The following is a 13,515-nucleotide window of genomic DNA, read 5'->3' as shown; positions in this document are numbered from 1 at the left end:
TCTCCCTTTCAAATTGCAGATTGAAGCTTATTGTATTATGGTCACTAACTCCTAATGGCTCCTTCACTTTGAGGTCCCTGGTCAATTCTGGTTCGTTACACAATACCAGATCCAGAATTGCCTTCTCCCTGGTAGGCTCTAGCACCAGCTGTTCTAAGAATCCATCTCGGAGGCACTCCACAGAGTCTCTTTCTTGAGGTCCAATACCATCCTGATTCTCCCAGTCTACCTGCATGTTGAAATCCCCCATAACAACTGTAGTAACATCTTTGCAACAGGCCAATTTCAGCTTCTTATTCAACTTACACCCTACATCCATACTACTGTTTGGGGGCCTGTAGATAACTCCCAAGAAAGCCTTTCTACCCTTAGAATTTCTCAGCTCTATCCATACTGACTCCACATCCCCTGATTCTAGGTCCCCCCGCGCAAGGGACTGAATTTCATCCCTTACCAACAGGACCACCCCACCCCCTCTGCCCATCAGTCTGTCCTTACGCTAGCACGTATAGCCTTGAATATTCATTTCCCAGGCCCTGTCCACTTGAAGCCACATCTCAGTTATCCCCACAATATCGTAGCTGCCAATTTCCAAAAGAGCCTCAAGCTCATCCATCTTATTTCTAATACTTCGTGCATTCATATATAGTATTTTTAATTTGTTACTGCCCTCACCCTTCCTATCAACGCCTATTTCACTCAACCTTACGGCATGATCCCTTTGAGAGTTTTGGATGAGCTCCCGTACATGGAGGGTGGAAAATGGGTCAGTTTCCAAAGTGCTCAGTAACCTCAGTGACCATTGGAGATATATTTTCATTATTTTCTACAGTGTTGTGTGCTCCACATTAAAACTGGAGTCTGTTGACTGTTATTTAGTGGGACGCTTGAGAAGCCCTCAAGAAAGTAGAGAGATTCTGTTCAGTCCACCATTCAAACAATTTCAGAAACATGATGTTCAAGTGTAGGGAAACTGCTTGCCAGTTGAATAATTTTTATTTTATTATAAACATTGAACTGCAGTGTTTCACAATGTTGAATTAGGATATTGTAAAGGTTTATCAGAAAGATACCAAGATGATTCTCATGCTAAATGTGAGTATTGATTTACCTTGTTTTAAGCAAATTTTGAACTTTAGGCTGGAAGTCACACTGAGTGATGCCATCAAATGAGTACATGAAATGTTTGTGTAGGATTGCTGTTTTAGGAAATGTTACACTGCAGTTGTGGCAGACCAAAACAGGAGAGGGAAAGGAATAGCAGGATCTGTGGAGAGGATTCAAGGAAGTAGAGTGGGTGGAGGCTTAATATGAAGCACAACACCTGCGCAGATGAATTGGGCTGAATGGCCTGTTACTGTGCTGTAAATTGTCAGCTATGTAATTTTGATAATTGAAGCATGTAATTTTGAAGCCCATGCTTTTGGTCTGTTTGAACCTTGCATTTAATTTAGTTTATTTTTTACCAATTGCAAATATAAGTACTGCTACACTTCGAATATAAATATCCAATAATTTATTTTATATTTATATATGGGGTCTGAACAAATGCCAAGGATCAGATTGTGTTCATACCCTGCATATGATTCACCCTAGGGGGTCCACCATGATTTAAACAGCAACTTTTCAAACTTGACATTTAATCCTTGTCTATAAATCACTCAAGACCTATTATTCATTATTATAAGGGCACAGTATTTTTTTTATTATGAATAAAATGAAATACAAATGCAGTGAAATATGTAATGGCATTTCTACAGATTTTTCAATACTGGTCTGCATGCTTTCCCAGCTACAAATAACAGAAAAGTGCAACAGACAGGACTGTATTATATCTGAAAAAGAGAAAAAAGAAGTTAAAAAATTGGTGTTTCTTTTTAAAAAAGACAAAACATATGAACATATCTTTAGATTTGAAAGATGGTCCAGCAGTTGTATAGTGCCTTTAGACAGTTGTGTATGAATAATACAGTTCATTTCCTTGTTGTTATATGTTATGCCCACTATTTCTCCCTTTGAAATTTGTTTGGAAAACTGCATCATCACGATCTGATTAATATCTCCTCAGGTACTCATTCCCACAATGTAACAAGACCAATACTTTCCAAAAGCTTTTTTCTTAATGTATCAAAATTTTCTGCACACTTTAGAATGTGCAGTGCATTTTTGACATATGAGAGCAGATAACTTTTTTGATAATCATTTGACAAAGAGAATAAAGAATTCAACATGTGGGTGTCTTGAGCAAGGATGGCATTTATTGCCAGCATTAGCTGCCCTTGAGAAGGTGATGCTTCTTGCACTGTGTGTTTAGGTACACTCACAGTGCTGGTAAATAAGGAATTCCAGGACTGACATTGCAACACTCAAAGACAGGCAATATATTTCCAAGTTAGGATGGTATGTAACTCTGAGGATAGCTTGAAGGTGGTGCTGTTCCCATTGGTATCAATTCAGGAAAAGTCAGTCAATGGAATAATTTTCAGTAATCAGTTGATGGGAGTAATCTGCTCTTTGTGCACGGCCAGATATATCTTCCATTGATTTCAGGCAAGCTTTACAATGACTGGATAATCTGCCCCAATAGATTAATGTTTACCAATTGAAGAGAAAACATAAGACTTGGGAGCAATATGAGGCCATTCAGCCCAAGGAGTCTGCTCAGCCATTCAAAACCTCCCTCCCTAAGACCCAATGCTTCTCTACATTTAGAGTACTCTTTAAAACCTACTTCTTTGGACATTGTGCACAAACATATCATTTTGTGACTCAGTGTCAGGTTTTTTTGATTTATGCTCTAGTGAAGTGTTTAAGTACAGTGAAGTGTATAAAATTTGCTATATAAATGTAACAACATTGTATTGTTTCTTCTAGGGGTAGTTGTTTGAGGAGAGGTAGGCAGATGATTGATGGGAACAGGTTTGTTAGCCTTGCCCTCGTTGTTCAGGAAGGAGAGTAGAGCTGAGCTGGGGCATACACTTTTCATTGTATTTTGAAACAAGATACATATGAAAATAAATAAATCAAATCAAATATTGCCTTCCTGCACCGGAGAAGTGCATTTTGCCATGGCAATCAAGATGTTGGTGTTAACAACATCTGGAAAATAAATCATCCAAGACCACCAACCTAAGAGGGTAATCTGAAATGAAAGGAAGAAATAGAAAGGGAAATGACAAAGGGATCAGTGGAAATATCCACCACAGATGAATTGCACAGTTTATGTTCACCAGTTTCACAGAAGTGAAGCCCCACCTTGATCTCTTCTGAAGTTCTATCCATCTTCAAATTAGAGAATGGCACAGTACGGAAGAAATGCTTTTAGCCTATTGTACTTATTTCAGGAAGAATTTTAATGGAAACCGAAAGGTGAAGATCAGTAACTGTGTAATGTTCTTATTTCTCTCTAGGTTTTACCTTCTCGAAATGATCTTCAACCAGGAATGGTCCTAGTCTTTGAGCTCTTTCTGCTCCATGGAATTAGCACAAGTATTGAACGGCCAGTGGGATGGGGTGCGTTTCCCATCTGCAACAACCAGTTGGAGATTTTGCAAGGAAAATACAAATGTCCCCTTTTAAGGGGCCACAAGGACTCCAAAATAGATGAATTCCGAAAAATTGAAAACCTTATATCATCAGATATAGATCACTGGCTGAGTAACCTCTATTTTCAGGTACAGCATTATGAAAATAGTAATTGAAATTCTTTGGAGTTCCATCTCAGTAGCAAGCATAACACTGACATATTCACATGTCTAACAACTGATGTGCTTCAGTTGCTGTCATCATAGTACATTATTCCTTATAGCGTGTGGTAACATTTCACTTCCATTGCTCAATTGATATGGTCTGTGTGCCTTCAGAGTTTGCTGTAAAGCGGGAGTTGTATAAGGCAGACCAATATTAAGTTCCCTCTTTATTGTTTCTCAGTCCTCCAGGGAGAACAAAGGAAAAATGGAGCATACAGTAGTTGTGTCAGGCTGTGTATTCCCACAGCTCTGCTGCAGGAATCCCAATGAATCCCCCCAAGAAACATGTCTGGATCTGAGCATGGAGCTACTTTGGAGCTAGGTCCAATTATCAATATGATGTTATTAAGGCAGGAGTGGGGATTTTCAGCCTCTAACTTTATCCTTGGAGTGCCCAAATGGAGAGGTATTGGCAAAAAAGAATTTGGGGCAGATGTTGTATAGATACACTTTATAGAGTGTTCAGCCTATCATCCTGGTCCATTCCTCCCTGAGATTAAACATACCTCCCACTATGAATTTACATTAGTTGAGTTAATCTGAATAAATAAAGGATTCAGTATAAAGAGTCGGGAAAACTTGTGACCTAATGGAGATATCCAAAATAATGAGGGATTTTAATAGAGCAGTTCATTGTTTCCTTTGCAAAATAAGCCACCAAGAGGGTGCTTCACTGTAGCAAATTTCTCTGATCAATGTGAAGAAGCTGAAATTGTTTGTGTGAGCAATATAGGTTTTGTGTGGTGCTTAATTCATCTATAGTTTGTGTTATTACTTTCCCGAGTGGCAGCTTGGAATGGTTATAAAGCGGTGGAGTTAAATCACTCACTGGCCTGGCCATGCTTGCGAAGGAGTTTATCTGCAAATCACCTTGTGTCATGTAACACAATTTTGCCATAGCCTCTCTTGTGAATCTGGTGTGCAGCATTCACAAATTAGGGTACATATGTTTCTTTGAGTGTCACCCCGGAGTCTTGAGTACAAAATCTCGACTGATTTGTACTTCTATTTGTTATTTGTAAGTAATAGAGATTAAGGAAAATGGATTCTGTTTACTTGTAAATCTCATTCAAATTTATTTAACACCTCATATTACAGCTAACAGTTCCACATAACTGTGCATGCACCTAGGCTATATTGTTTGCTTTTGCTGCATTGGACTTCTGTACAGAGTGGTTTTTTATGTGCTTTCATCCTGGTCCTTGGCTTATTAACATGGTTACTTCGATAAGCAACCTCTTAAAGCAATTATACAATGCTGATGTTCCAGTGCAGTATTGAAGAAGTGCTGGATTCTCACCCCCTCAGGTACAAAGATCTTGCATTACTATTTTGTTGAATGAAAATATTGTCCTAACTAATGTTTATCACTCAGTCATCATCGCTAAACAAAATAGATAATCTGCTCATTTAAAATTGTTGTTTGTAAGAGGCTACTGTGCACACTTTTTCAATGTTCCAGCAATATCTGCACTTAAGAAATACTTCATTGGCTATGAAGCATTTCACAATATACCAAAGTTGTGAAAATTTCTATTTTAAGCCAAGTCTTTTATACTTATTGATTAGATTACATTAGATTACATTACAGTGTAGAAACAGGCCCTTCGGCCCAACAAGTCCACACCGACCCGCCGAAGCGAAACCCACCCATACCCCTACATTTACCCCTTACCTAACACTACGGGCAATTTAGCATGGCCAATTCACCTGGCCCTGCACATCTTTTGGACTGTGGGAGGAAACCGGAGCACCCGGAGGAAACCCACGCAGACACGGGGAGAACGTGCAAACTCCACACAGTCAGTCGCCTGAGGCGGGAATTGAACCCGGGTCTCAGGCGCTGTGAGGCAGCAGTGCTAACCACTGTGCCACCGTGCCGCCCACAAATTCTTGGATGCATTCAAAACAGATCTGTGTACCCTAATGTAGGTGGTAGTTCCCTCTACTCCCCACTGCCTTGGTCTTCCTTTTCTGGAGAATATACATTTATGAGGGATTCCTGTGTGCTGTTATTAGTGTTCTAACTGGAAAAATAGCAATGCTGATGCAATTGACTGAAAATGGCTATTGGTGTCATGAGCCAACTAAAATAATAGGAAAAAATAGTTTTTAAATTTTCAGTCCTTTCCTCTTCTAAAACTCTTACAATCTGCATTTGCAAGTGGCAATGTTCCCAGCAACCTTTGGCAGCCATTGTTTCTGGGCAGGCATGTGGGAAATCATGTGCAAACTAGGGCATTGATATACTTCAGTCTTCATTTACATGGATCTAAATATCTAGTGTTACTGGCATCTTTGAAAACTGCAATAGGAAAGCTGAACAAAAAGAATCTGATACAAAAACAGAAACTGCTGGAAAAACTCAGCAGGTCTGGCAACATCTGTGGGGAGAAAGCAGAGCTAACATTTTTCAGTTCTTTTTTTGTTTAATGGAGAATCTGATATCACGTATCTCTGCTCCTTCTTGTTGATAGTGCCTAAGTGATGCCCATTTATTAGATTTGGGCAACCTCCAAGAATTTGTCAGGTGAGATAATGAAAGTTGAAAGAAGAATGGGAAGTGGGGAAGCTGGATAGAGATGGGAAGAATCTGTTCAACAATGCAGAGTATTGAGTGGACCCAATAGTCCTTCTGTACTTCACGAGAGTAAAGCTTCAGTTTCATCCAGGTTGGTTTTGGACTTAAATGTAAATGTATTATGAGGCAAAACTGTGGATTTCAATTAGTTTAACTGAGGATCATTTAATTCAGTTGTCTGATGTGAATTAAAACTCAGATTCAAGGGGTGAAAGGCCACTATTGTAAACCATTACACCATTTAGTTCCTATCCCCGTGATGATTAGCACATAAAAGATAGAGCATTCACTATTCTAAATCAATACCAATATATTTAATATATGAATATTACACAGAGAACATATGAATTAGTTTAAATGATTTAATTATCATTGAAACAAATATGTAATCTATCAAATTTATATCTTATAAAGATTAAAGATTTTAATAAGAAGAAATCAAATTAACATAATGTAATGACTTCTATTGATCAGTGATGAACTGTGTACCATAAAGGCTTGTGTATCGGTGCCATCCTAATAAAGATTTGTCATGTACATTAGCAGGTAAAAACAATGACTGCAGATGCTGGAAACTAGATTCTGGATTAGTGGTGCTGGAAGAGCACAGCAGTTCAGGCAGCATCCGAGGAGCAGTAAAATTGACGTTTCGGGCAAAAGCCTTTCATCAGCAACTTATTCCTGATGAAAGGCTTTTGCCCGAAACGTCGATTTTACTGCTCCTCGGATGCTGCCTGAACTGCTGTGCTCTTCCAGCACCACTAATCCAGAATCCATGTACATTAGCAGGCAGACCCAGGAAGAAAAGATGGAATCACACTTCCAAGCTGATAGGTTGTGACAATTTAGATTTTCTGGGTGGGTGGGATTTAATGCCCTCCTTCCCAGTGGGTTTGGTGGTGATTGATTGATTGATTTATTGTCACATTTACCTAAGTACAGTGAAAATCTTTGTTTACGAGTAGTACAGGCAGATCATAGCAAGGCCATACACATCATAGGGTAAACAAAACTAGACACAGACATACAAATTGCTTTGCACTGGATGAGTACTAGGCAAGGATCAACATTAGCAAGATCAATGTTATTTAAAATTAGAGAGTACATTCATCAGTCTAATAACAGCAGGGAAGGTGCTGTTCTTGAACCTGTTGGTGCATGTGTACAAGCTTCTGTATCTTCTGCCTGATGGCAGAGGTTGTAGTAGAGCATTGCCAAGATGTGATGGGTCTTTGATGACGTTGGCAGCCTTTCTGCAGTAGCGAACCATGTAAATGGAGTCCATGAATGGGAGGTTGGTTTTCGTGATGGTCTGGGCTGTGTACACAGCATTCTGGAGTTTCCTACAGTCCTAGGCAGAGCAGTTGGTATAACAGGCCATTATGCACCCAGATAGTGTGCTTTCTGTGGTGCATCTGTAGAAGTTGTGAGAGTCCTTACAGATATGCCAAATTTCCTGAGGAAGAAGAGGCATTGCTGTGCCTTCTTGACCATTATATCTATGTGGGAAGTCTTGGACAGATCGTTGGTTAACGTCACTCTTAGGAACTTGATGTTCTTGACCCTCTGAACCTTAGCTCTGTTGATGTAAATGGGGGCATGTTCTGCTCCCTTCTTTCTGAAGTCAATAATAAGCTCTTTAGTTTTGCCAACACTGAGAGAGAGGTTGTTCTCATTTCACCATGTCACCAAGCCCTCTGCGGTGTACTTAACATAAGAACCTAAGAACTTCGAGCCTGCTCTGCCATTTAATAAGATCATGGCTGATCATTTTGTGGCCTCACCTCCACTTAGCTGCCTTCTCACCATAACCCTTAATTCCTTAATTGTTCAAAAAATATCTACCTTAGCTTTAAAAACATTTTACTAAATTAGCACCAACTACTTCACTGGGCAGGGAATTCCATAAATTCACAACCCTCTGGGTGAAGAAGTTCCTCCTCAATTCAGTCCTAAATCTGCTTCCACTAATTTTGAGGCTATGCCCTCTTGTCTTAGTTTCACCTGCCAGTAGAAACATCCTCTCCACATCCATATCATCTATTCCCTTCATAATTTTATGTTTTCACAAGATTCTCCCCTCATTCGTCTGAATTCCAATGAATATAGTCCCAGTCTACTCAGTCTCTCCTCATATCCAACCCCCTCAAATCTGGAATCAACCTAGTGAACCTCCTCTGCACCCCCTCTAGTGTCAATGCATCCTTTCTCAAGTAAGGAGACCAAAACTGCATACAATACTCTAGATGTGGCCTCACCAACACCCTATACAGCTGCAACATAACCTCCCTGCTTTTAAACTCAATCCATTTAGCAATAAAGGACAAAATTCCATTTGTCTTCCTAATTACCTGTTGTACCTGCAGACCAACCCTCAGTGATTCATGCACATGGACACCGAGGTCCCTCTGCATAGCAGCATGCTGCAACTTTTTATCATTCAAGTAATAGTCTTTTTTACTGTTACTCCTACCTAATGGATGACTTCACATTTATTAATATTGTATTCCGTCTGCCAGACCATTGCCCACTCACTTAAAGTATCTATGTCGTCTGCAAAGTTTCACAGTCCTCTGCACACTTTGCTCTGCTACTCATCTTAATGTCATCTGCTATTATCGTGAAGTGCTAGAATGTCTACCACTGAGCTATAAGGTCTGTTGTCAAATCGCAAATAGCCTTTTTTCATTAATCACATCGGCACTGTTACTTTTCCACCTAGATCGCCCCAGCAGCAGCACATGGAAATTTCTATGGAAATATACTTTCTACAAGAGGAAGACCAAAGAGGTGGGGAGATAGGGAGGCAGGATGGAGGGGGTCCTACTACCTATGTGCTTTGAATGCAGCCATTACAGACATGGGTCATAAGATATCTCAACAAGTTGAGTAAAAATATGTACAACAAGTAAATCCATGTTGGGTTGCCTCCAGTCTTCAGGGCTTAATGAATCTGATTGAGGGATTCCACATTGAGAAAGTGGGAGGTGTCAGCTGAGAATCACTGTCCTTGTTTACTCAATTCCTTCTCTATGATCTCCATTATCCTCACCCCAATATGCCTCTCCTACCATCACTTAATTAGGGCCTTTGATCGAGAAATAATTCTAGGAATCGCATCAGCAGCAACAAGTACATCTCCATTGGTGTTTATTATAATTGGTCCCTGGGTGAAGGCCCCTCATTTCTTATGGTTTCAGACAGGGTACCCCCAAATGATTATGCTCCAGGTGATGAGGGATGAAGTGGTTTCTCTTTTATGTCAATCCCTTTCTTGGTTGGTCAAAACAAGGGTACTTTGAATAGCTTTCCACAATCCACATGTTTTAAGTGGAGTCAAATTAATTAGGTTTACTTAAGTTAAGGAAAGTTTGAGTTTATTAATTCCTAAATATAATGAAAAGCATGACATACATGCACCCAGACTAGAAATGTGAAACTGAGTTAAAAAAAAGTTAAAAAGATAGAAATCAATCTATGGTTTCCCTGAAGAGTGGATGTGGAATGTTCCAGAGTTAATTTGGATAACACCAGTAATGCTGATGGTGGTAGTAAAGCTGGTCATTTTCAGATTCTTGAATATAATTGGTTTTGCTTCTTTACTCTTCAATGCCAAATTAATATTGTTCAATGTGTGAGTCTACATTATTTCAAGAGGCTTTGCTGTGCTCTTACCATTTTCCAGCAACAATTTGAAACAACATTTCTCAGACCGTGTTTTGTTGTTTTGGAAAGTGCGGGTTCACATTTTAAGACTGCTCCTTTGTGCAGTCCTGCCAAACCTGATGTTGTCCACAACTTCCAGAACAGGACCTTGTAAGTCCTGGGAGTGGCACAGGGTTCCTACGTTCTCCTGCAATACAGTTCGCATTTACACTTGCAAAATGCTGTGTGCTAATCACTAACATCTCACTTACAATTTCATCAGCATGAAGAAGGCAAAATAGCCCCCTATTTCTGCAGCCACCTTTCACAAAAAATCTTTTGATATCACAGTGTACTCACATTAATAGACATTGCCAGGCCTATTAATTATAATAATAGATGGCCGCAGAATCATTGAATAGCAAGAGTGTTTTGGCATCAAGGCAGCATTTGACTAAATGTGGCATCAAGGAGCCCTTCTAAAATTGAAGTCAGTCAGAGTCAGGCTTCAGCTGTACGCTACTTGGGGGTCATACCAGGCACAAAAGAAGACGTTTGAAGTTGTTCAACCACCTGATGAAGGAGCGGTGCTCCGAAAGCTAGTGCTTCCAATTAAACCTGTTGGACTATAACCTGGTGTTATGTGATTTTTAACTTTGTACACCCCAGTCCAACGCCGGCATCTCCAAATCATTTGTAGTTGTTGGATGCCAGTCAACTCAGCCCAGAACTTCACTTGAGGTGTTCTTCAAGTAGTGGGGCCAAATCCTTTATGACTGCTTCATTAAAGACCTTCCTTCCATCACAAGATTTGCAATGATGATATTCACTAATGATTTCTGTCTTAAGTACAATTCATAGCTCCTCTGATACCGAAATAGTTCATACCCAAATGCAACAAGACATGGGAACGAGTCAGGTTTGGTTGATACGTGATAAATAATTTTCACACAACGTAGGGACCAAGCAATAACCACTAACAACAGGAGAGAATTGAATTATCCCCCCTTGACATTCATTGGTATTATCATAATCGCTCCGCCCGCTCATATATTAACATTCTAGAGGGGTAGCTATTGACCAGAAATGAAATTGGACTAGCCATATAATTGCTATAGCTAGATATAGCAGGTCATACACTGTGAACTTTGTGACCAGAAACTCATCTGCTAATTCCATGTCCTCAAAGCCTGTTCACCATCCATCAAGCATGAGCCAGGAGTGTGATGGAATGCTTGGATTAGAGCAAATCCAACAACACCCAAGAAGCTTGACAGCATCCAGGACACAGCAACCCATTTGATTGGAACCCCTTTCTGGAATACTTTAGGACAGCTAATACTATTTAATATGATTTTATTTATTTGCAACAACAGCCACTGTAATTTATTCACAATTCTCCCAAAGTGCTTTTATTTTAAATTCTTTCACAGATAATAAAGCTCCCCAAATCTCTTCTTGGGCAAAAAGAATATGTCGTGGAACTCCAGCTACCTCCATACTTTGGCAACTTGCCTGAATGTTCTTATGACTCTGGGAGGAATGAGACCAATAAGAACACAACGGACACCAACTCAGACCTGAAGGTAACTTGTAGCAGTCTGGTGTAAGACGTCACAATCTAAATGCAGATGGTCCTTAATTTCAGCCCACAGTTATTAACCTTGTCTGATTTATGTGTCTAATTCTGGAATAAGCCACTGTGTATTGAATCTATGACAAATTTTCATAAATAGTCCCAAAGCAGCCGTGTAGGAATGTGCATTAAGTCTTATATTGGAGATCACATTACTTTTTAGAAAGACATATGATAACTGTTCCATTTGACCAATGTTTCAACCTTCCTGCTAACTGCTACTTAATTTTTATTTCATTTTTATTTTGTTTAAAGCCTTGAGTGCAGCTAAAAGAAGGCAGCCACAAGTTATCAGTGTGAAGTTACCATGCATATAATAGTGATGAAATGCTTAGAAATTTAATAATGTCTAAGCAAACAAAAGACACAATCTAATTCAAATTAAACATTGACAAATTATTATAATTAAAATGGCTAGGTGTAGCAAATATTTGGATTAGAGTTTTCTTAATTGAACTGTTTTGAAAAAAATTCTGAAAAATAAATTGTTCTTAAATGTGCATCACCCGCGTCTTTAAATTAATGTCATTCTACAAAGATGCACATGTATTCTTCATTTTTTTGTATTTTTGATTGTGGACTCAAATGGGGCAAGAATTGTTTTAAAAACCAAAGATTCCTGAAGGGAATAAAAGTGTAGTTTGCAGATGAGCTGGAGTTGAGGGGTGTGGACAAATGGAGATTCAGCCAGCAATAAGTAGCTGATTGGTCTGTGGACTTGTTTCCAGTTTTCTTTTAGTTCACTTGTGGTATGTAGGTGACTGGCTAATATTTATTGTTTGTCCATGGTTGCCCTTGAGAAGGTGGTGGTGAGTTGCCTTCTTCAACTGCTGTAGTCCACGTGCTACAGATAGACCCACAATACCCTTTGCAAGAGAGATCTAGGATTTTGACCCAGGTGTTCCCATGTATCTGCTGCCCATGTCCTTCTAGATGGAAGTGCTTATGGATTCAGAAGGTGCTGTCTGAGGATATTTGGTGAAATTTCTGCTGTGCATCTTGTAGATGGCACACACTGCTGCTATTGAGCATTGGTGGTGGAGGGAATGGAGTAGATGCTTGTGCATGTGGTGTAAATCCATTGGACTGCTTTGGCCTGGATGTTGTCAAGCTTCTTGAGTGTCGTTGGAGCTGCATTCATCCCAAGCAAGTGGGGAGTATTCTGCTACACTCCTGACTTGTGCCTTGTAGATTTTTTTTTTATTTCAAAATATACTTTATTCATAGAAATAAATCTTTGGTACTTGTACAATTTGTCATGTCGTTCATAGATATATACATTGCATGCCTTAAAGAACAGATTGAATTACTCGAATTTACAGTTATCCTATTTACAGTTCCCTTTATTAACCATCCAGTCTCTTATTATTTAGCTGTGGCTTCAGCGGAACCCACCTACTGAGTGGGTGCCCTGTTATACGATAGCAAAGGAAACTTCTTAAACCCTCAGTTTATTGTCCATTTGACTGTCCTGTCTCTGGGGTAGCTGTCTGCATCCCCATGGTGAGCACGAACTGCTGGACCTTCGCTGGGCTGAGGTAGCTATCCAGCTCCTCACTGGGGTCATTTACCCGCTCTGGAGTCATTGAGCCAAGGCAAGGGTCCGCACCATCCAGTTCTGTGTCTGACAATGGGACTGTCAGAGGATCACAGCTCTCAGTTAGCTGTAGTTGTGGGACAGTGGGTACCCACTTGTGCCTTGTAGATGCGAGACAGATTTTGAGGACTCAGGAGGTGAATTATTTGCCACTGTAATTCTAGCATCTGACCTGTTCTTGCAGCCACTGTATTTATATGGTGAGTTCAGTTGAGGTTCTGGTAAGTAATAACCTCCAGGATGTTTGTTAACAGTGGGGGAATTCAGTGATGGTAACACCATTAAATGTTAAGCAGTGGTGGTTAGA

General features: G+C 39.8%; 1 protein-coding gene across 1 annotated transcript in view; it reads left to right on the top strand.

The window, feature by feature from the left end:
* Window positions 1-13,515, top strand: part of ofcc1 (orofacial cleft 1 candidate 1) — a 217,079-nt gene that overhangs the window by 35,805 nt on the left and 167,759 nt on the right. Inside the window, exons 3-4 of the mRNA XM_043689352.1 lie at window positions 3,411-3,674; window positions 11,409-11,561. Of these exons, the coding sequence (XP_043545287.1) occupies window positions 3,411-3,674; window positions 11,409-11,561 (417 nt within the window). The remainder of the gene's footprint in view (window positions 1-3,410; window positions 3,675-11,408; window positions 11,562-13,515) is intronic.

This window comes from Chiloscyllium plagiosum, chromosome 4 (assembly GCF_004010195.1).
Source record: "Chiloscyllium plagiosum isolate BGI_BamShark_2017 chromosome 4, ASM401019v2, whole genome shotgun sequence".
Taxonomy (NCBI): Eukaryota; Metazoa; Chordata; class Chondrichthyes; order Orectolobiformes; family Hemiscylliidae; genus Chiloscyllium; species Chiloscyllium plagiosum.
Note: the sequence above shows the minus strand (reverse complement) of the source record. Positions and strands in the feature narration are given on the sequence as shown.